This window comes from Eublepharis macularius, chromosome 4 (genome assembly GCF_028583425.1).
Source record: "Eublepharis macularius isolate TG4126 chromosome 4, MPM_Emac_v1.0, whole genome shotgun sequence".
NCBI classification, from domain to species: Eukaryota; Metazoa; Chordata; class Lepidosauria; order Squamata; family Eublepharidae; genus Eublepharis; species Eublepharis macularius.
The window spans coordinates 147,111,173-147,135,013 of record NC_072793.1 but is presented as its reverse complement, the minus strand read 5'-3'; the positions used below and the strand labels follow the sequence as shown (position 1 = coordinate 147,135,013).

General features: G+C 46.0%; 1 protein-coding gene across 1 annotated transcript; it reads left to right on the top strand.

Moving 5' to 3' along the window:
• Window positions 1-311: 311 nt before the first annotated feature.
• SNTN (sentan, cilia apical structure protein) lies at window positions 312-8,736 on the top strand. Its single transcript, XM_054977627.1, has 4 exons — window positions 312-509; window positions 3,546-3,580; window positions 4,717-4,856; window positions 6,510-8,736. The coding sequence occupies exons 1-4, from the start codon at window positions 400-402 to the stop codon at window positions 6,663-6,665; spliced, it is 441 nt and encodes a 146-aa protein (XP_054833602.1). The 5' UTR covers window positions 312-399; the 3' UTR covers window positions 6,666-8,736.
• The last annotated feature ends 15,105 nt before the right edge of the window (window positions 8,737-23,841 follow it).

The following is a 23,841-nucleotide window of genomic DNA, read 5'->3' as shown; positions in this document are numbered from 1 at the left end:
CTGTATGTATTTTATTCTTCATTTAATGAATGGAATGGACAGTAGCCCACCTCAGCTTAGGTTGCAAGAAATTTGTTACTTCTTTAAGGTGCCACAATGACTTCTGTCCATTCTAGGAGCAAGACAGACTCACAACAAGCTTCTTTAGCATCATGCGAGAAAATACTCTCTGTGTTGCTAACAGCAACTATCAGTTCAACTGCTTTCTGTTTCTTCCCTTCAGACTGATATATTTAACCAGCAACTGAATAACTAGGTAGCCTTTCCACGGCCAAAAGGCCCAGTCAGAAAGCAGGCTGTGCCAGTTTCACCCTTCACAGCACAAAGGCAGGAGTTTGCCTGTTTGCAATCCCTTGAGTTGCTTAGAGATCATAAACAGTGGTCAGGCTGTAGTGAAGGATGTGCGGCTGTGCCTCTAGTTCTGGGAACCCAAGGTCATATTCTCTAAAGCAAGCAGAGGCTTCTTCAGCCAAACAGACATCTTCAAATTCAAGAAAAATGCCCAAACGGTAAGTTCTCCTTTCCTCTCTAATCATCAGCCCTTTGTTTGAAAGTTCATTATTCATTTTGGGTTGATTTGCATCATGCATGTCTATGTTTGTGAGAGAAAAAGAGGACCCACAGCTTGTGGATAGGACTTTTCATTAGTCCCTCCTCATGCTTTAGCAAAAGTAATCATGCTTTATATCAATGTTTTAAAGCTAGAAGAAGAATATGAAAACCTCTGAGAAGATTTTCTTGAGAGATTTATTTTAAAAAAACAAAATAACGTATCGTATTTATATCCCAGTCTTCCATTAGAAATGTCAGAGCAACTTAGGTGAGGCCCACCACACTGGTCTGTCATCCAGCTACTGATCAGTTCTGCCTCAGCTTTAGCTTTACTAATGCTGTAGGACAGGGTGCCGCTAGACCAAAAGTACTTACTCCATGGCTCACAGAGAGGCACATTAGGAATCACCATCAACTGAATACGCCATGTGTCTATTTTATGCCCTAAGCCAGTGTCTCTGTGTGGAGGTGTGGTGTGAAGCCTTCACACCACATCACCACACACAGAGACACTGGCTTAGATCCCCTGGAGGTTTTCTGTGGGGAGGAGCATGTCCACTTGTGGAGTGCTCCTTTCTTGCCTTCTCCTTCTGTGGCAGCCTGAAATCCCGCCCCCCCCCCCCAAATCATGTTCCTGGGACTGTGACCAAAAATACTTCTACCTGTAGAAAAGCTCTGAGGAATCTAAGCCATAAAGTCAATATATAACTATTAATAGTACATATATAAATATATATACCTGCAAGCGAGAGAACTGCAAAGACTTGCAGGGGAAGACTCATTTCTCCCTGTATTGCTCTCCCCCACTATTTTGTCTTTCCCTCCTCCTAGCAGCCCTACATCCTCTCCCCCTAACCTGCTTTCTTCTCTCCTTCCCATTCATCACCAAACCTAAATTTAACTGCCCCCACCATCAGTAAAATTCTATGGTAGAGTAGGGATTTAAACTCAGGTCTCCGAGATCCTAGTCTGAAATTCTAACCACTGCACCACACTGGCTTTTGTGTGGTGATTGTTGTTAACTAATAGTGCTGTTATAGGGTTGCCAGGGACCTGAAGTCCCTCGATGGGGGATCCCCAGGTCCCTGGAGTCTCCCAGCGGGGGGATTGGGAGCTACTACTTACTCTGGTATCCTTCCAGCTCATGAGATGATGTCACTTCTGGGAGTGACATCATCATGTGGGGTCAAAGAGCGCCCTCGGTCAAAGAGGGCCCTTGTTGCAGCCAGCACAGGCTGCTCTTGCTGCAACTGCAGCCCGCTCTTGTTCGGCGTATAGGGGCCTTGGCGTGTGGGAGTGGGCGGCAGCACATGGGAGCAGGCGGAGGTGAGAACGGATTGCTCTTGCTGCCGCCACCCACTCTCCCTGCCACTGCTGTCTGCTCTTGCCACCGCAGCCCGTGTGCACTGAACAAGAGCAGGCCACGGCAGTGAGCAGATAGTGGCAGCGGTGGCGGCATGAGTGGCCTACTCTTGCCAGAGCCACCCACGCTCGTGGCACAGGAGTGCACTCCCTTCCTGGGGATGCACCACGCCACCAGGGAAGAGGGCGCCCCAGGGATTGCACCCCCCTGCCAGCCAGGTAAGTGGGCATGGGGGGGAAGGGGGGGATCAGGGGATCCTCCACCCTGGGCAGGGGAATGGCAACCCTAACTAACAATGAGCAGCTAGACCTGCCAGGAGTTGCTGCCAGGCTTGACCCCAATGAGTCCACTCTCAAAGAACAAAACACTAAGCAGTTCTGGAAAAGTCGTTGTCCCCTCCCCCTGCTGTTTACTGACAGGAACCAAGGACCGAAGGCTGGCAATATTGTGGTGTTGCCTGGCAACTTCCACAATTGCCACTGCAGAGGGCATTCATTTCTTAAAGGTACTAGTTTTTATTTTTTATTTAGTGGGATTTAACCCAACCCCTATTTTTTTTAACTAAGATCTGTCTTGTGGGTTCATGTCTCCAGTTCCAGATTCAAGTATCCATAAATGGAACCATATTGAAAATCAGATATATTGATGGTTTTTAACTCTAGTTCTTTGTGGGTCCTCCATCACATTTAGTGTGCCCATGATTACTATTCGATATGCCATCAGAGGTGCAGAGTAAATCCCTAGACCCCAAAATATAAAAAAAAGCCTCATGTAGCATATGAAAGAGTCACCTATGGCTTGCGATCTATGGCACGAGTACCCCGGCCCTAGTCTGTTCACTCAGTGCGATGTAATCCAAAAGGGGGTGATGACAAGGATTAGAAAATAGCTGCTATCAATTGTGGGTAGAGATGGAAAAGGGCTAGACATTGAGGAGGGGGTCTCATTTGTTGGAGATTCTCTCAGTCTTTTCCTTGGGTTGGCCAGCAGGCCTGGATAAAACTGGTCAGTCCTTTGCACAGAGGCTTAATGTGTGAAAATAGGTAATTGAAGCTTTACATGGCATAGAGGTACTTAACATCATCTGGTGGTACGAAGAATCTCATTTAGCCACTACTAACCAGGCAGGACCTTTTTCTCCAGACCTGTTGCCAACTCTATTCTTGCCTATCCACGATAGATGCCTCACCTTTTTGCACCTTCCTGGTGCATCCTGCTCTGTTTCTGAGCTCCTAGTCCTGTAGCTCTATTTCTCGGCAGGAAGTAGGGACAGTAAAGTGCTGACACAGAATCCACATGTTCCTTAACCATGTTTAGGAACTGGAATTGGATTTAAAACCAGAATTGTCCCAAATGAGTGCTGTTTAATTGTTATATAAGGCCGAAGCAAATGCTTTCTATACACGTGCATGGACATTCATGAATTGCACACGGATATTCTGTTTTCACATACAGGCTGATCGGATTAGACTTTTATCTGTTGAGAGCAGCTTCTGTAAAGGAGACAGGTCAAATAATAAAGCCTTGTGCTATTATTTAATAATATGATATCCATGAAAGGCAACAAACAGAAATTCAATACTTGTCAAAACTAATCATATAGTAATAGAGTGTTTTGTTTCATTCCTAGTATTTCAATATCCAAGCAGCTGGCTTCTATCAAAGGTAAGACGACTTAGTCTTGTTGTTTACTTCTAATTACCAGGACACCATCAGATGCAAACAATAAATGATAACTGGTAATAGTGACCAAGAATAGCGCACATCATAGCCCAAAGCCAAGCATTTCTGCAGTTCTCACGAGAGACTTTGTTATTGATAGGACATACTCCATGGCTCATCCAAGTACTACTCAAGTTCCTTCCCACCTAGTACTGTACCATCTGAGTTGTCTGACTATGAATGCTTGTCAAAGTTGGCCAGGAACATGACCAGCCTCCAGTGAAAAATGTGCAATTCTACCTTCACATAATCAGTGAATATGAATATGTCTTGTGAATAGGTCTAAAGTTTCAAACCAAAGACGAGAACCCAGCAGTGAAGATCAGAGTCAGGCAACATATCATTACAAAAGAATTCATCCACGAAAGAAATAAGTAGGACAGGCCTTGACAAATTTTCTTTGGACCTACAATCCAGCCTGGAAATGATGTCTCTCCTCCAGGAATCACTGAACACTTTATGGTTTTACCAAAGAATTTTGGGCAATTCCTAGAGAGGAGTGACACCACCAATGGGCATCCAATAGGCATTTTTAAAAAAATCTCCCACTGGCCATTGGAATACTAGTGGGCAAGGCCTGCTGCAGGCAGGAAATCTTCCACCCCCACTGGGCACATGGTAACCCTCAACTAAGGTTGCCAACCTCCAGGGGAGACTGGAAATCTCCTGGAATTATAAGTGGTCTCCAGACTACAGAGATCTGTTCCGCTGGAGAAAATGGATGCTTTGGAGAGTGGACTCTATCGCGTTATATCCCAATGAGGTTCCTCGCTTCCCCAAACCCACTTCAGGCTCCACCCCAGATCTCTAGGAATTTCCCAGTTCAAGGTTGGAAACCCTAACTGCATCACAGACTGTATCAGTAACATTCATAGAGCACAAAGGACTCCCATGCCTCAACCTTGTCTTGTATAGTTGTTCTTCCTTGAGACCCAACATCTCACACATATTGTCAGTCCTGTTTCTGCTTTAAGTACATTTTTCGAATGGAACTAGGCCAATTTTCTCTTGCTGAATCTGAGCTGTAGTCTTTCTAGAAAGTTCTTTTCCATATCACCTCAAGTATTATTTTTCTTCAGGTCTACGGAAAGGCTCCGATCTAGAGAAAGCCATTACCACAGTAGTCTTAGTGTACAATAATGCTGCAGACGCTGAGGGGAAACTTATTAGATCTGAAGCTAAAAAGCTCCTACAAACTCAGTTTATGCATTTTATACAGGTAAGAGGTTTGAAGTGAATTTGCCTTTAGGCCAGTTATTACTAAAGTAAAAAATCTGTGTGTGTAAAGTGCCATCAAGTCACAACTGACTTATGGCAACCTCAGCAAGAGGCTCTCAAGGGAAGTGAGAAGCAGAGGTGTTTTGCCATTGTCTTCCTCTGCAGAGAGAACAATAAGTCTGGAGGAAAATGTTCTTCCCCTTGAACAGGGGCTTAATGGGATGTTGTTAACCTCAATGCTCTGAAAAGTTTCATTTCCCCTTTTTCACACATTAACAGTGCAATCCTGAACACAGTTACACCCTTCTAAGACCCTTGACTTCAATGGACTTAGAAAGGTGTGATTCAGTTTAGGATTGCATTGTAACCCACTGTTAAAAGGCCAGGACACTTTTCTTTAGACTTGTTAGCAACCCAATTTGTTTATCCATTGTAAAGCAGCATCCCTCAGTTTCGTTAAAATCCTGTAGAGAGAAGATTCCACACAAGGATACCATATCAGATTCACTCATAGGGGCAAGATATCTCTGAATATATTTAAGGTAAAGAACATTACTGACCCATGGGGGGACGTCGCATCACGTTTTCTTGCAGACTTTTTGTTACATAAGAACATAAGAACATAAGCAAAGCCATGTTGGATCAGGCCAGTGGCCCATCCAGTCCAACATTCTGTCACACACAGTGGCTAGAAATCCAGTGCCATCTAAAGGACTGTCAGTGAGGCCAGGACACCAGAAGCCCTCCCACTGCCTTCCTTCCAGCACCAAGACAACAGAGCACCACCTCCCCACAAAGAGAATACCATCTATCTCCTGTGGCTAATAGCCACTGATGGACCTCTGCTCCATATATTTGTCCAGTCCCCTCTTGAAGCTGGCAATGCTTGTAGCTGCCACCACCTCCTGTGGCAACGAATTCCATGTGTTTATCACCCTTTGTGTAAAGTAGTATTTTCTTCTATCTGTTCTAACCCGACTGCTCAATAATTTCATAGAGTGCCCACGAGTTCTTGTATTGTGACAAAGGGAGAAAAACACATCTTTCTCTACCTTCTCTAACCCGTGCATTATCTTGTAAACCTCTATCATGTCTCCCCTCAGTCGTCTTTTCTCCAGGCTAAAGAGCCCCAAGCGCCTCAATCTTTCCTCATAGGGAAAGTGTTCCAACCCTTTAATCATTTTAGTTGCCCTTCTCTGTACTTTTTCCAGTGCTATGATATCTTTTTTAAGGTTACGAGGTGGTTTGCCATTGCCTTCCCCAGTCATCTCTGAATAAATTTATCATTACATATATTCAGGACTTGATTTTTTAAAAAAGAATTGTGTTTTAAGAGCAGTTGTTTATACCTTACAATATCAACCTCAATCACCTCTTTATTTCACGCAGAAAGATTTGTGAATTTAGCATGCATATCTAGCACATAAACTCATGGAATTCATTGTGTAGAACCAGAGATATAGGTGCTCTTGAGGAGAAATTACACACAGTTTGAAATACCAGGAAGCTGTTGCCTCTCTCCCAACTCATTAAACAGGCCTCTGATCCTTCAATCTACCTATGCAGTGTGTTTCGTTACTGAACTCTTCCCATCAGTAGTACTGATGAAAGTAAATTCTGTGTTTGCCACCAAATAATTCAAATTCCTTAACAGGGACAAGAAGGAAAACCAAAATACCAGGAAATCATTGCCAGTTTCGATGAGAAGAAGAACGAACCAATTGACTTTGAAGATTTTATGGTTCAGATGCTAAGTATCACTCTGATGTCTGATCTCCTGGAAGATATTAAAACATGTGCAAAAAAATAAATTACTGAGAAGACTGGATAGAACTGTGAAGAAAATGTTAATAATATTATGCTTTGACAGGAAGTTCTAGAACTGAAGATTGCCCATTGGTAGCCTTGGTAGAATCATGGATTGTTAGACATTACCTTTTTTACAAGGTAGAAACCTTATCTGCATTTGGATTTCAAAGACCAGGTGAGAGACTATCGGTCCAATAATATGCATGTTTATTCAAAACAAATCTCATTTAATTCTACGAGAACTCCTCCCAAATAATCGTTCAATGGATTGCAGCCTGAAGCTGAATAGTATGAACTCTTACTTCATAGGATTGGTCTGTAAGAAATATTTTGGATATACTGTATGACAGGGGTCCCCGACCTTTGTGAGACTTTGTGAGAATTCTGCTACAGGGTGGTCAGCATAACCACAAAATGGCTACCACAAGAGCCAGAGGCAGCCACAAAATATCAGGGAATAACATTATACGTAACTCTAATAGTAAAACCTCAGCATTTCAGGCAGAAGCTGTTTAATTGGATGCCTTCTAAAATGAACATATTGGTTTGTGTTTGTTTTGATACACACAGCTTACTTTTAGTCACATAGGGAAGGTCTTTGTGCTGTCGTGGCAGCTGCTGCCAAAGCAATGTTTTCTTTTAAATCTCTAAAGCCAATCAGGTTTCCAAAGGTCAATCAGAAGCCCTGCTGGGCAAAAGCTACTTCTGGCCCCTCCCACTTTCTAAAAACACTTGTGGGCACCAGGAAACAAGTTGGTGGGCACCATGGCTCCCATGGGCACCATGCTGGGGACTAAGGACATTTTGCTGTAGGGTAAAACTCCCTATTTTAATCTAATAATAATTGAGCACTAGAGGCAAGCACGAACTGAAATATGAACTGAAGTTCATCACAAACTGGGCTGGTTCATGGTTTGTGAACCAGTGGGTCATGGGAGCTCATTTCTCATGAACCATGATGATTTTTAGCCCAGTCTGTTTGGTTCACATTTCAGATCATCACTGCAGACAGCCTGGCGCCGATCAATCGGTTTCCTAGGCAATGGGAGGGATGGGCTCACTACAGATCTTCTGCTGATCTAGAAGTGACGTTTTTATGAACCAAATGAACTGGTTCACGAAGTGTGGCAAGTTCGTGAAAGTTCATGGTTCGTTGTTTGTGAAACATGATGAATCATGAACCACACAGTTTGGAATTTTCCAGATTCGTGCCCATCTCTATTGATCACAGTTAGGTGCTCTTCTTACGGTTCTTATGTTCTTATGCCATGGTGACTAAAGGGAGCCTCCACATTCATAGCCATTAAACCTCTGAATACCAGTGCTAGGAGCAACCATGGAGAAAGAGAGAGAGAAAAAGAGACCTTAGCCTCTATATCCTATTGTTGTCCCTTCAGGGCAACTGGTTGATCACTGTGTGAGACAGAATGCTGGACTAGATGGACCAGCAAGGCTCTTCTTATGAGCTTTGTAAGTAGTAGCATGGGAAGGAAAGCTGTATGTATTGGCCTCCTAACAGTTTGTTAGAATAACTGTGCAATCCTAAACAGATTCACACCTTCTAAGCCCATTGACTGCAATGGTCTTAGAAGGGGGTAAATCTGCTTCGGAAAGCACTGTTAGGATTCCTACTCATATCAGATGTGATGGGAGTGCACATCTTCATCTGCACTATGCAAGACAATGGAAGAAAGAATTAGAACATGGGAGTTCACATGTACATGATAAACTTGTCCCCGTTCATCTGAAACAGCATCTCCATGTAAGTTACCTGATATGCATATATTGTGCATATAACATAGCACAGTAAGGAAAGAGGAAGCCAGTAATGAAAGAGGAACACCCGCCTCCACCATGTGGTCAAGAACCCTGTTTATGTTGAATGTATGAACCAGCCCTGCTAAAGAACTGTGTCTGTAACCCAGAAATTGATTGATCTCTCTAGGTTATATTAAATATGCTACATTATAGCCAATGTATTGGAAAGTTACTTTAGTTAATACTGATATGATAGGTGCTGCGATTAAATATTGGCTTGTTAGGCCAAATAAAAAGATTGACTTGATTATTCATAGCTGACTTGATATGATTTTTCCAATTCTGTGTTTGTATGTGTGTATGCAGGGATTTTTTTCAGCGGGAACATGGTGGAATGGAGTTTTGGCACCTCTTGAAAATGGTCACATGGCCGGTAGCCCCGCCCCCTGATCTCCAGACAGAGGGGAGTTTAGATTGCCTTCCGCGCTGTGGTGCAGAGGGCAAGCTAAACTCCCCTCTGTCTGGAGATCAGGGGCAGGGCCACCGGCCATGTGACCATTTTCACGAAGGGCGATTTAAACTTTAAAAAATTCTCCCCTTGTTCCAGCTGACCCAAAGCGACGTCATTGTGTGATCCTGAGTTCCACCACTGAGTTCCACCACCTCTTTTCCCAGAAAAAAACCCTGTGTGTATGTATACACACATGCCTTACTGTTTTGAAGACATAAATGATAATAAATGATATTTTTTGAAAGAGAGGAAAATATCTTGTATGTATGTATGTATGTATGTATGTACTGCAAAATTAGAAATGATATAACATGGAATATGCAAAGCTCTGATTCCCTAATACCATTTCATAGTAAAGTGCACTTTCAATTCTCATGAAATTGCATCTTATCTGACCTTCTGAGAATCTGTTTTGTGAGTGCTGAAACCAATCCTGGAAAAGAGAAATTGACGCAGAGGTGTTCTCTTTTGAGCAAGAAGGTAGTTGGATATTACTGTTTCTTTAAAATGTGTGCATTTGTTATTCAAATATCAGTATTTGGAGTTCATATAGATTTACTTCGAAGAACTAATTACACTAACTACTGAGGAGGTTTTGAATAACCATGCATGAATTCATGCTGTAGACTATAAGCACACTGGCCTGGATCAAAATCCTACTGAGAATAGTGTGGCTTCCTTCTGAGTAAACATGCTTAGGATCAGACTGATGAGGTTCTTCTCCCCAAATAAGAAGCTGCAATGCCAAAGGAGCATCCTCTCAAACACCTCTCATATTGAATGAGGACCATTTCCATACAGGGTTATTTTCCCTGAGTTTAGGCTTATAATTTTCCCACTAGGGGCAAGGGATCCCCCACCCCAGGCTCCTGTTTCTTGCCACTGCTCCTGTGGCCAGCAAGAGGAAAATGATGTAAAAAAAACCCAGCCATGCCTCTTGCTTGCCCAGGTTGCCTTCCAGTGGCGGGCAATTGCCAGGTGGCTTGCCACCTTTTACCAATCACTGGCAATTGGCAGGCACAGAAGCTAACAGCCAGGAGTTTGCCTGCCACTGGTGGGCACCTAGGAACCCTATGTATGCCCGGAAGTGACATCACCACATAGCCAAGTAAAGCATTAGTATATTCCATGGTTCATGCATGGCTGTGACATGACGACATCACTAATGGAAGGTAAATCCCCCCTTCACAACACTGTGTGTCTTCCCTGCCACACACCATCTCCCCACACTGCCTGCTGGTTGCCAGGGGCAACCTGGTACCCCTGCCCCAAACTCCCCAGATTCCACCCACAAATCTATAGAAGTTTCCCAAGACAGAGTTGGAAACCCCACTCAGGAAGGATGCAGCTGCCACTGTGCCTCCAGGTCTGCTATCTTTCCATTCTCTTTGCTAAGCTGATCTTTCTGCCTGTTGGGCAAAACTGAGCATAGTTTATGACAGCAGGTTAGAGAGGAGGGTACTGACAGAGAAGCACTGCCTCTTCACTCTGCATCTCAGCACTTTTAAAGGGGGGTCCCCTCCCCAACTTTTTAAAGCCTGTGGGGATCTTTGGAATTCTGACACAGGCTGGTGGGTGCAGCCACAAAATGGCTGCCACAGGAGGCAAAGCTAGGGTTGCCAGCCCGGTTGTGTTCACCAGCCTCCAGGTGGTGGCTGGATGTCTCCCGGAACCACAACTGGTCTCCAGGCCACAGAGATCAGTTCACCTGGAGAAAATGACTACTTTTTGGGGGGACTCTATGGAATTATGCCATGCCAAAGTCCTTTCCCTCCCCAAACCCCACTTTCTCCAGGTTTCTCCAGGTTTCACCCCCCAAATCTCCAGGAATTTCCCAACTTGGAGCTGGCAGCCCTGGGCAAAGCCAACTACATAATATCAGGAAGTGAGATTAAGCATAATTAATAGTAATTCTTCAACATTTTGAGAAGAATCTTTGTTTAACAGGATGCCTTTAAAATGAACATATTGTTTAAAAATATTTTCTTGCATCCACAGTTTACCTTTAGTAACACAGTGTAGGGGCAGCTGCTGCTGAAGCAACTTTTAAAAAATCTGCTCATGTAATCAAATCTCCTATCAGAAGCCCTGCTGGGCAGAAGCCCCACCTGCCCTCACCCACTTTCTAAAAAACACTTGGTGGGTACCAAGAAAGGTGTCAGCAGGCCTCCTGTTTTAAAGGGATAGGATGCAGGGCTTTTTTTCAGGGAGAATGTGGTGGAATGGATTTCCAGAACCTCTTGAAAATACTTGATAATAATGCTTGAAAATAATGTTTCAAAGAATCCCGTGTATTTCTTCCTCATTTCCCTCTTGAGAGTTCCACCACCTCTTTTTCCAGAAAAAAACCCTGATAGGATATCATCTGTCTAGTAAAGTCCTAGTAATTTTACACTGATTCACATGGAGATTAAAAGGGATGGCCCCCTGCACTTGGACAGAAAGGATTTGGGGCCACTGGTGTATAGCAAATAAGATCTCAACAATTTCTGTATCAAGAGAAGTAAACTTCAGCAAACTCCATACTAAATATATTTAATTATTTCATTTTAGAAGGATAAAAATGTTTCTAAATAATTATTGGGAAGAAACAAAATGCCCTTAAAAGGCCCTAAAGCTATTGATGCAACCACAAGTGTTCCAACCCCTTCATTTTCTCTCACTTGCCTAAGCAGAGGAGGCGTGTAGGCGGTCCTTCAGCCTTGGCATGCTCTTATTTTCTTCAAGCAGGAAGAAGAAAGGGTAAAAAAGAAAATTAGCCTATTCACTGGTGACCTTTGGTACTAATGAAAGGGCGTAAGGGACAGATTTAGCTCACTGACGTGAATGGCATTGCGCTATTATAATGTGCAGTCGCCTGCATTCCCATGGCTGATGTCTGTATATGGCAGCAGGAGTCCAATGTCCCACCTTTGTACTTAGGGTAAAAGTAGCAGTGTCAAGCAGTGATAAATCTACGTCTGGACTGTATCACTTGCAACTGCAGGCAGTAGGGTCACATGACCAAATGCTCTTCCGTTAAAAAAAACCTCTCTGCACTTAGACAATTATTGTATTGTTTATTGAATGCCCTGAGTATTGATCATACTAACTTATTCTGTGTAATCCACTGTGTCTCAGTGATAAAGGCAGACTATAAATAACATAACTGATAAATGATAAATACTTTCCCCTATCTGAAACAGTCCTGGGGGGGGGGGCGGGCTGCAACTTTCCTCACTAGGAAAGCATACAGCTACTGTTATGTGCTTGATTTTTCAAGGGAGGAAATGCTCAGATTCCCAGCATCACACATCTTAGAACTCAGGCTTGAATGTTACAAGAAATACATGCACATGAACACATGAACCTGCCTTATACAGAATCAGGCCATCCATCCATCAAAGTCAGTATTGCTTACTCTGGCAGTGGCTCTCCAGATCCAGTCTTTCACCTCACCTGCTGCCTGATCCTTTTAACGGGAGATGCCAGGGACTGAACCTGGAACCTTCTGCATGCCAAGCGGATACTCTGCCGTGGAGCCACAACCCTCCATCCCACAGAGATGCCACTAAAAATGGCAGTTTATTTTCAAGCCCCTTCCATCTTCATTGTAACATTTAATCTTTTAAAAATTACTTCAGTTATACTCTGCTGTTCTCCCCAATGAGGAGGACCTGGAGAGGCTTATTTCATTCTTTATCCCTCCATTTTATTCTCTACACAGCCCTGTGAGGTAGATTAGGCTAAGAGTGTGACTGGCCTGAGGTCACCCAACAAAATTCTATGGCAGAGTAGAGATTCAAACCTGGCTCTTCCAGATCCTAGTCTGACACTGTAACCATTACACTACACTGGCTTTCAAGTGCAATTTCCCCCATGTCTTGATATCTATATATTATCCATTTCCCTGACTTTGCTGGCAGCAGCCAATACTGTACAGCAGAGATGGGAAAATGAGCAGGTTAATAATGACATTAAGGCACAGATAATTGGTAGTGGATGTTACAGCCAGAGAAGGGAAAATTCAACTTTGGGCTGTTTTCTGTACTGTAAATTACTATCATTTATCTGAAGTGCCATATTCCTCAGCAGAAGCTTATTGGCAGCAGATGTTAGCTACTGGTAGGGCAGAGGAGCCCACTATGAAGGTGTGGACAGCAGTTGCTCACATCCTCTCTTCCAAAGTGCGACTGATCCTATTCTGATGCTGCTCAGACAGGTGCTTGCTAAGGCCTTCTGTTCCACATTGCAGATAAATTATATGCTACGTCTGTGTTCCCAAAGGTTTTTCTCAGAACCACTGTATTTTGCAAGTGGTCACAGAAGAAATCCAGGAAATAGATTGATCTAACATTCCAGCGATACATTGATTCTGATTTAAAAAATCGTTATGAAGGCCCCAGAAACCTAGTTAAAGGATTCCATGTTTGGGCCATTAGCAGAGTCTATTGTGTGGCATAGGAAGTGTGATTATAGGTGGTTGTGAGCTCGTTCTGCTGGCTGCTGTGTGTGCAGGAGTGAAAATAACAAAAGCATACACTTGGTTTATATTTAGAAAAGAAATAAGAGTTCTTTATTGCAGGAACTCCATACTCTGATAGGAAAGGAGGAGAGATAGATCCTAATTACCTATCTAGTCTGAGGATGGACATGGATGGCAGGGCATGCCATGCTGCATCCATGCTGCCAAGATGGAGGGAGGAGAAGGAGAGAGGTGTTGCCTGGAACAAAGCCAGGATGAGAAGGAGAGAGAGGGAGGAAGTCAGGAGGAGAAAATCCTGACAATAGCATTCTGCATATTAAAGGACAGTCAGATCAGTAAACAATAAACAGAGTGCCCTGACCTCTCTATCTTTCTAACTCTTTGGTTTGTCCCCCTCTGAAACCTGAGAAGCGGGATAGCGCTGGATCCTCCTCTTCCAACAGATTCATCACATATGTTAAAAAAGGGTAAAAGGACAGTTTAAAAAAGGTAAAAGGGTAAAAGGACACCAATGACAGCATCGGTGATGAAAGTGCCAGCACTCATAAATCTTGACTAGAGATGGGCACAAACCAGGAAAAAAACGAACCGTGTGGTTCGTGGTTCGTCACATTTCATGAACCATGAATCACGAACTTTTACGAACCTGCCCTAGTTCATGAACCGGTTCGTTTGGTTCATGAAAATATCACATCCAGGTCAGATCTGGGTCAGTAGAAGGTCTGCAGGAAGTCTATCCCCTGTTGCCTAGGAAGCTGATTGATCGGCGCCAGGCTGTCTGCAGTGACGAACCAAAAAAATGAACCAAACGAACCAGCCTAAAGTTCATGGCAGTTTGTCAGAAATAGGCTCTGACAAACCACCAGTTCGCGAGCCACAAACCAGCCCGGTTCGTCACAAACTTCGGTTCATATTTCGGTTCGTGCCCATCTCTAATCCTGATGCATTTTGACACAGTGCAGACTAAAAAGAATGGCACCACACTGACCAAACATAAGAGGTATGAAAGGATCCAGACAAGTCAATTCCATAATAACAGTAAAGAAGAGAAATAACAATAAAGAAAAACACTCCTGAACTGGGATCTGTCACCTTTATATACCAGGTCCCTTCTGATGATAGAACAGCGAGTCTGGTGCTTAATATCAAACAATAACTTTTATTGAACACACGAACTTCATGCACATACACACAAATTACTGGGGAAGATAATTACACAGAGAGAGTCCTACAAAATGTAGCCAGAGATTGGTAATAGAGGGAGATGGAGTAAGTATATCTATCTATCCTGGAGAGTAGTCCAGTCCGCGGTGAGGAGAGAAAGAGAGAAGCTTCAAATGTCTAGCGTCCTCGGCCAAGAGAGCAAGAGGCTGAGAACAAACCTCAAGGGAACAGCACTTGTGGATCCAGAAACGTGTTTGATTTGAATGGGGCCAGAGCTCTGCCTTTATAGGTAAAATGTGCCCCAAGGTGGAGGAGAGCCCTCCTAGCAGTTAGGACAAAGACTCCAATGGTCAGTTCCTGGGTTAGACAAAAGGCTTGATTGCCTTGATGGATAGCTGCCGGGGTGTGTGAATGCAGATGCAAAACTAGTTCTAGCGCTGCACAAAAAGGACAGTTTTCTGATGAAGTATACCAGAGCTAGGTTAAGTACTTTTAGGGAGAGAACACATTGTGCCAGGAATGACTGTCTATACTTATGAATGTCATTTGATTAGCTCCTCAATCATGGACAGATCTCAGCATGGAAGGAGGGTAAGGAATGTACTAAGTGGGGGTGACTCTGTGAGGTCTTTGTTGCACTGGACCCTTCCGGGGCTGGGATGGCAGTAAATCCAATCAAGCCGCAATCACTCCACATTCCAGGGTAGCATTCCTTGCATGCCTTGCTCTCCCAGGTGGGATGTAGCAACGGCAGAGGCTCTCTGGTGGCTATACGGTAGCCATTTTAAACTCCAGAGGCTTGTACACTTTTAATATTACACACAGCTATATGAAAACTGCTGTACAACTGGCGAAGACCGGGCTGACTGCCTACACCTACTGTTCTACTGCAGACCAACACAGCTACCTGCCTAAAACTATCCTCAATAAACTCATTTCTCCTCTGTGAGGCCATCATGGTTGGGATGTTAACAATCTACTTCACCGCATTTGATGAGCTTGGAGTATATCTCTCTATCTCTCTGTGTGGGCAGCATATCTACTCGCCTTGAGCAACTACAAGTTCAGGCATGTGCTTTCATTCAAAACCAGCGTGCGGTCTTTGAGTTTTTTGAGATGTATAGAAACCTGAAGCATATTTCACATGACACCTGACAAGAAGTAGGAGAAGCTGTCCACTAGCCATCCCAAGAGTGGCAAAATCAATAGCAAACAAGCGGCAAGGTAAACAATCCTCACTGCAAATCTGTGCCTGACTGTACGCGCTTGCAGTCCAGCAGGTAATTGCCGAGGAATGTCACAGAGCTTGTTAAACAAGCTGTCTGTGAAAAAATGGCAATCGGTCCAAGGTCAGGCAGCAGCTATCCTGATAAATTGATCTCTGTCATATTATTAGCCTTTTTTTAAAAAAAAGAAGCAGCAGCAAAGTGGCAGGAATAAGCATATATTAGTATCTGGAAGCAAACCAAGGCAATAATGAAGTGAAATATGGCAGCATTCCAACAGACGCTTGTAAAATGATCCTTCTACTTTTAGAACACTGGCTACTTTTAGAACCCCAGCAGAAGTCAGAGATATGGAATAATAAGAGCTGGTTAAAGAATGTAGGAATCCTACATGTACAGGATGAGTGCAAGATGGATGCATAATTCAGTATGTTCTTACAGCAACTACTGTGTATTCATGAGCAAACGGCTGTACATGCTAATATTTTTAATGTTTTTTAAAAATTATTTATTAGTGCAAAAGAAAAACAAAAATTTAAAAAGAGTATCCAACATGCTGTTTCTAACAATTAACCAGCTTGGTGTTTCCATTTAATTTAAGTTAATATAACTAATTTAGCACATCTCCAAATTTCCCAAAATAGTTGTTTTTGCAACTTAACACCATGCTCAAATCACGCAAACCAAATCCTCTTGCTAGAGCAAATCCAAACTAACAAGTTCCCTGCTGTTGGCCTGATTCCCTACAGTTTGCCAAGATGAGGTGATCTACCAGAAATTGGTCAGTGATCTATCAATGGACAAGAATCTGTACCTTCCAATTATTTCTATATGCACATTGATGGCACTACAAAAAATAAAAATTTTATGACATCAATATTTACAGGACTTTTTAAAAGAAAAAGTTTTCTAGTTCTCATAGTTGTTAAACATAGGCTTGAATGTTTGACTACCACGTGGTCAAACATAGAGAGCCAGTTTGGTGTAGTGGTTAAGAGCGCGGGACTCTAATCTGCAGAGCCGGGTTTGATTCCTCACTCCTCCGCTCGAAGTCAGCTGGGTGACCTGGGGTCAGTCACAGCTTCTAGCTCTCTCAGCCCCACCCACCTCACAGGGAGTTTTGTTGTGGGGATAATAATAACATACTTTGTTAACCACTCTGAGTGGGCATTAAGTTGTCTTGAAGGGCGGTATATAAATTGAATGTTGTTGTTGTTGTTGTTGTTGTTCAAGTTATGAAATTAAAATTATTAGTAAAATTAAAATAATTAATTAAAACAGTAATATAAAAGGGTGGTATTTACATAAACCCTAATAATGAGAGCATCTGACGGATGTTGTAGGCTATTTCACAAAATTTTGTGACTGAGGCTGTAGTTGTCAGATTTCCATCTTCTAGAAGCAGTCTAACGTATTCCAAACTCATTCTTCCAGGTATTCCAGGCCTTTTTTTCTGGGGAAAGAGGTGGGGTAACTCTCACCTGGGGCAACTCCTGGCAGGAGGTGGCATGAAACCCCACAATGACATCACTTCCAGGAAATGACTTCATCATGCACGGCACGGGAGGAAGGAAGGAAGGAAGGCATGGAAAGACATGGAAAGAAGGGAAGAGAGAGGGAGGGAGGGAGGCTTCAGCTGAGGGAGGAATTCCTCTCCTCTCAGCTGAAGTTTAAAGCCAGTTTGGGGCTTACCCGGCTTCAGCTGGGAAGGGGGAAATCCCCCTCCTCTTAGCTGAAGTTTAAAGCCCTTTGGGGCTTCCCTAGCTTCAACTGGCCAGTGAGGAAGTCTTGGGCTGCAGGGAGAGGTGCTGGAACGCTGTTCCGTGTTCTGGCTGAAAAAAAAGCCCTGACCATGACCACCAAAAATCACCCTGTAAACTGGCATCCATTTGTAAACTGCTAACCCCAAACTAGTTTCTTCACTGGGGGTTAGTTAGTTTGTTTGTGTTCTGCCTTCCAAATGTTTTAAAAATATGAGTTCTTGAGATGAATGCATCAGGGGAATGCAGGTCCTTGGAGAATCCTTTGGGGAGAGGAGTGTTATTCACACTGCCAGTTTCCCAAATGTGTTTTGTTTTCTGAGTTTGTAGCATTCAGAATCAAGTGAGCTGTGTGCCAAGAAGCACAACTCAAGATAGAATTTGCATAGATAATTGTGAAGAGCATGGCAAAACAAGATGGCTTCATAAACCTACAAAGATCCTTCATTAATGTATCCCATTCAGGTCTCCCCCGCCCCACACTACTGCTTAGCTTCACGCATAACAACGAACCTTTGAAAAGTACAAGAGTAGATGGTTAGATTTACCAGCTCTCAGTACTATTTTGGCAAGTAAAAGGCAGGGGGGGAGGTACACTAGGTCAGCACTGCAATGTTTCAAAGTCCACGCCAAAGACTTTTCTGTCCCAGTCAGTTTCTTGCTTAATAAATAAACATTCTTAATAACAACATTCAATTTATATGCCACCCTTCACGATGACTTAACACCCACTCAGAGCGGTTTACAAAGTATATTATTATTATCCCCACAACAAAAAACTCTGTGAGGTGGGTGGGGCTGAAAGAACTAAAAGCTGTGGCTGACCCAAGGTCACCCAGCTGGCTTCAAGTGGAGGAGTGAGTCCCATGCTCTTAACCACTACACCAAACTGGCTTGTTATGCACAGAATTGCTTTTAAATTGTGATTAAACATAACTTAGTACTCACAGGTATGGGTCACATTCTGTTTTCCTTGTTATGATAAAGGAGCTGATGGTTCAGTGTGCAGACGTGTCCATTTCACAAGATGACACTGTGGTCTTATGTAATTATAATACTTTTCACAGCAGCCAGCCACCCACCCCATTTGTCTGTCATGGCCTCCAACTTTAAAAGCCATATAGTTTAGCCATATAGTTATAGAGCCATATAGTTATAGAGAAAATCCATTTGAATTAAGATTTTCTATTTAGGTCTTTCTGTGTGCGCCTTTAGTGTCTGCTCATTATGAACATGAATCCATTTCCTGTTCTGTTTACTGATGTCTGTGGAAGGATACCTCCATAATTGTTTTTCCCTATTCGGGACTATAAGCATTTTATGCTATGACTCCGAAACACTGTCTAGTGGTAGAAATGGTATAATGGTGTAAGAGCACCAATTTCATTTTAAAAAATTGGTTTGGGCACACATCCCGCTATAAATATCAAGCCTGCTAGCTGAAAATCAGCAGAAAACTTGATTCACTCTGCTGAAGCAAAGCCAAAGGGAAAAAATTGTAATCACTGCCTGTCACGGGCTGGGCCAGCCCAAGCAGGGTGGTTCAAGTCCAAACCTTAAAGCCAAAGTCAAAGGGGAGTTCCAAGAGCACAAGCCAAGTCAAACCGGTGGTCAGAGCACGAGATAAAGCCAGGAGTGAGTCCAGAGTCCAAAAGCAAGGTCAGGCACAGTCCAAGGTCAGTCACCGATAGTGTCAGGTCCAAAAGCAGGCACGGGCAAGGTTCACGAAACACGGAGTGGTTGCAAGCAGTAGACACGTTGCTTCCACGCCCAGCAGTTCCTCCAGACTGGCTCTTATAGCCAGGCGTGGTTTTCAGCCAGCTGCTGGGGCTCTATCCTGTCACTACTCATCATCACTCTCCAGCAGCTGGCGTTGGCTTAAGAGGCGAGCACTGCGCCGTCTCTCCTGCAGTTCCAGTCTCTGGCACTGCCTGCGGCGTTCCTTGGGCGTGGGTGAACCTGGGGGGGTGGAGGCTCTTGGCTGCGCTGCACCTGTAGAAGTCCCTGGCTGAGCTTCCTCTGTAGTATTGGAGCTTGAGGGTGCTGGTGCCTCAGCTGCTGGCTGTAAACTCTGATCAGCCAGCAGCTGTTGCTCCTGATTGCTGGCTTCTGCTGAATCAGGGCTAGGGCTGGCTACACAGGGCTCCTCTTCTCCAGAGGAGTCCTGGCTGGCTACACGAGGCTCCTCTCCTCCAGAGGAGACCTCACTCTCAGACTGGGCCATGACACCATCCCCCCTCCCAAGGCCCCCCCTCTTCTGCGGCCCGGGCAGCCCCGGTTTCTGAGGATAGGCCCGATGGAACTGTCGGACTAGACAGGGGGCATGGATGTTCACGGCAGGCTCCCATGAGTGGTCTTCCGGCCCATACCCCTTCTGTCCACCAAGTACTGTACTTGCCCCCGCCGGCGACGTGAGTCTAGGATCCGGGCAACCTCATATTCCTCTTGCCCCTCGATGGTAATCGGAGGCGGAGGGGGCGGTGGCCCGGGATGGTGCGGGTCCGGGGGTGAAGCCGGGACTAGAAGGGACCGGTGAAACACAGGATGGATCGGGAGGGTTCGTGGTAGTTGCAGGCGGTAGGCCACAGGGTTCACCTGGTCTGTGATCACAAAGGGTCCAAGGAACCGGGCATCTAGCTTTTTGGAGGGCCGTTGGCTGCGGATATGGCGGGTGGATAACCAGACCCGATCACCCACAGACAAGGGAACACCAGGTTGCCGTTTCCGATCCGCAGCCTCCTTGTAGCTTCCCTTGGCAAGCTGGAGTTGTTCCCGCAACAGCTCATGCATGGATTGGAGTTCCTGGAGGCGATCATCAGCGGCTGGAATTCCCGACAATGGTGCTGTGCTAGGGAAGAAACGAGGGTGGTGGCCATAGTTTGCCATGAAGGGGGTCTGCTGGGTGGAGGAGTGCACTGCATTGTTATATGCGAACTCGGCCAAAGGCAGTAGAGCTAGCCAGTCATCCTGTTGATGGTTTGTGTAGCATCTCAGATATTGCTCCAGGGTTGCATTGGTGCGCTCTGTCTGCCCGTCAGATTGGGGGTGGTGTGCTGAGGATAAGTGGACTTGGGTGCCAAGAAGGGAGTGCAGGGCCTGCCAGAACCGAGAGGTGAATTGAACTCCCCGATCAGAAATTATATGATCCGGACGCCCATGGAGTCGAAAGATGTGCTGAAGGTACAGGTGTGCCGTTTCCTGAGCAGTGGGGGGTCCAGGACAGGGAACGAAGTGGGCCATCTTTGTGAACAAGTCCACCACCACTAGGATGCAGGTGTGGCCTTTGGAGCAGGGCAGGTCTGTAATGAAATCCATGGAAATAGTCCTCCATGGCCCAGTGGGTGTGGGGAGTGGATGCAGGAGACCAGAAGGTTTGCCGGGGACGTCTTTGGCCCGTCTACACGTTTCACAGGCTGCCACATACCGGGCCACATCCGATTGCACCCGGGGCCACCAGAAGTCACGGGTCAAGAGATGAATTGTCTTGTGGCGGCCGAAGTGCCCGGCAGGTCTAGAATCGTGGACCAGCTGCAGTACCTTTGTTCGTAGAGAGCCTGGGGGTACATAAATCCGGCCTCGGTGGGTCAGTAGCCCCTCTTCCTCTGCAAATCCCTCTGCCTGGGGATGGGGAGATCCCCGGACGTTCTGGAGGTACTTCTGGGCAACGGGGTCCAGCAGCTGTTGAGTCTGTATCTCCTCCACCAGCCCCGGAGGGGGTTGCGTGGCGGCGAAAGTTTCTGGAGCCAGGATGGTCATTGGAGGTTGTTCCAGGTCGGGGGATGTGTTGTACTCTGGCTTTCGGGACAGAGCATCGGCCTTCTTATTCTGGGAGCTGGGAACATAGGTGATCCTGAAATCAAAACGGGAAAAGAACAACGACCAGCGGATCTGTCTCTGGTTGAGACGGCGGGCAGTTTGGAGGTGTTCGAGGTTCCGGTGGTCAGTGAGCACTTGGACTGGGTACCGAGCCCCCTCCAGATGATGCCGCCAAACCTCAAAGGCTGCCTTTATTGCCAGCAGCTCCCGCTCCCAGATGGTGTAGTTCCTTTCAGCGGGGGTCAGCTGGCGAGAGTAGTAGGCGCAAGGCTGTGGAGAGCTAGAGGGGGTTGCCCGTTGTGAGAGCACCGCTCCAATGGCGGTGCTGGAGGCATCTGCTTCAACTAGAAAGGGTAGCTGGGGATCCGGGTATCGAAGGACTGGTTGCGTGACGAAGCGTGTCTTCAGGGTCAGGAATGCCTCGCTGGCTTCCGGTGTCCAACGGAAAGGTTCTCGAGGCCGGAGAAGTCGAGTGAGAGGGACGGCTATGGATGCAAACTGGGGGATGAATTGCCGGTAGTAATTGGCAAACCCCAGAAATCGCTGCACATCCTTCCGAGAACGGGGGGCTTGCCAAGTCTGTACAGCCTCGACTTTAGCTGGGTCCATTTGGATTCCGTGGGGTGATAGCACATGGCCAAGGAATTCCACGGTAGGCCGGTGAAATGCACACTTTTCCAGTTTGGCGAATAGGCCATGCTGCCGGAGTCTTTGCAGCACCGTCCGCACATGCCGAGTATGTTGCGACGCATCACGTGAATAGATTAATATGTCATCCAGGTAAACAATGACAAACTGATCTAGGATATCTCGAAAGATGTCGTTCATCAGTCTCTGGAACACAGCTGGCGCGTTAGTCAGGCCAAAGGGCATTACCCGGTACTCGTATTGTCCATATCTGGTACTGAAGGCGGTCTTCCATTCATCGCCTTCTCGGATACGCACCAGGTTGTAGGCTCCCCGAAGATCCAGCTTGGTGTAGATCTGGGCTCCCTTGACTTGCTCCAAGAGGTCGGAGATCAGAGGCAGTGGGTACCGGTCGCGAACGGTGATCTTGTTCAGGGCCCGGTAATCATTGCACAGCCGGAGTTCTCCACTTTTCTTTTTGACGAAGAGGACTGGGGCAGAGGTAGGCGAGGTAGAGGGCCGGATGAACCCTCGCTGCAGATTGGTGGTGAGGAAGTCCCGGAGTGCAGCCAACTCAGGCTCTGATAACGAGTACAGGCGTCCCACTGGCAGGGGGACTCCAGGAATCAAGTCTATGGCACAATCATATGGCCGATGAGGGGGAAGTTGGTCTGCTCCCTTTTCCTCAAACACATCTTCAAACTCTGCGTATTCCTCTGGCATCACAGAGGCCTCCTGTACAGCGGCTGCAATGGGACCTGGGCATTGATTTTCGTGTGGGCATGGGTCCCGGAAGCAGAGGTCCAACTGGCCCCACCGGATAACCGGGTCATGGCGGCAAAGCCAGGAAAGTCCCAAGACCAGCGGGAACTGAGGGATGCCTACCACATCAAAGCAGAGCCGTTCACGGTGCTGCTGGATCTGCAAGAGGAGGTCCTGGGTCTCCTCGACCACGGGCCCAGAACGTAGCGGTCGCCCATCAATGGCCTCAACTACGGTGGGGGTCTTTTTTGCCCACAAGGGAATTCGGTGCTGTGCGGCAAACTTGGCGTCCATGAAGCAGCGGGATGCCCCTGAGTCTATCATGGCATACACAAATAGCCATTGACCATCAGGCAGGCACAGCTTTACTGGCACCAGGAAGGGTTCAGGAGGAACACTGGAGGCATTGGCCGTTCCCACAAGTTGTTTAGTGGGAGTCTGCTCCTGGACTATAGCTCGGGTCCTTCTTTTGGCAGGGCACCCATCGGCAAAATGGCCCACCCCACCACAGTACCAGCAGAGGTTGTGGGCATGACGCCTCGCCTTTTCCTCTGGAGGCAGGTGGGTAGAAGGCATGTTCAATGGTGTGGGTTCCGCTGTCCTTTCAGGCAAGGTCTGGGGCGGGGGTGGCTGGCGTAGCGCACGTGCTTGCCGCCGGCTCTCCAGTTGTCCATCAATATGGAGGCATAGGAGAATGAGCGCTTGCAGCCCTCCTGGTCGTTCAGATCGAGCCACTTCATCCAATACTGCGTCAGACAGTCCTTCCAGGTACTGGTCGACTAAGGCTGCTTCGTTCCAGTCCAAGTCCTGAGCCAGTAGCTGGAATTCAGTGGTATATTGGGCCACAGTCCCATCTCCCTGGGTGAGGGCACGTATTTTCTGGTTTGCTTTCACAGCTTTCAGTGGGTTTGCAAAGGCGGCGGTAATGTGAGCCACAAAGCTTGGAAAATCCCCCAGCAAAGGGGATTTGGCCAGTAACAAGGGTGTGGCCCATCTTGCTGCCTGCCCCTTTAACAGGCTGAGGATGAAGCCGACTTTGACTTGATCTGTGGGGAAGTCTCTAGCCCGGAGTTCAATATATAGCTGGC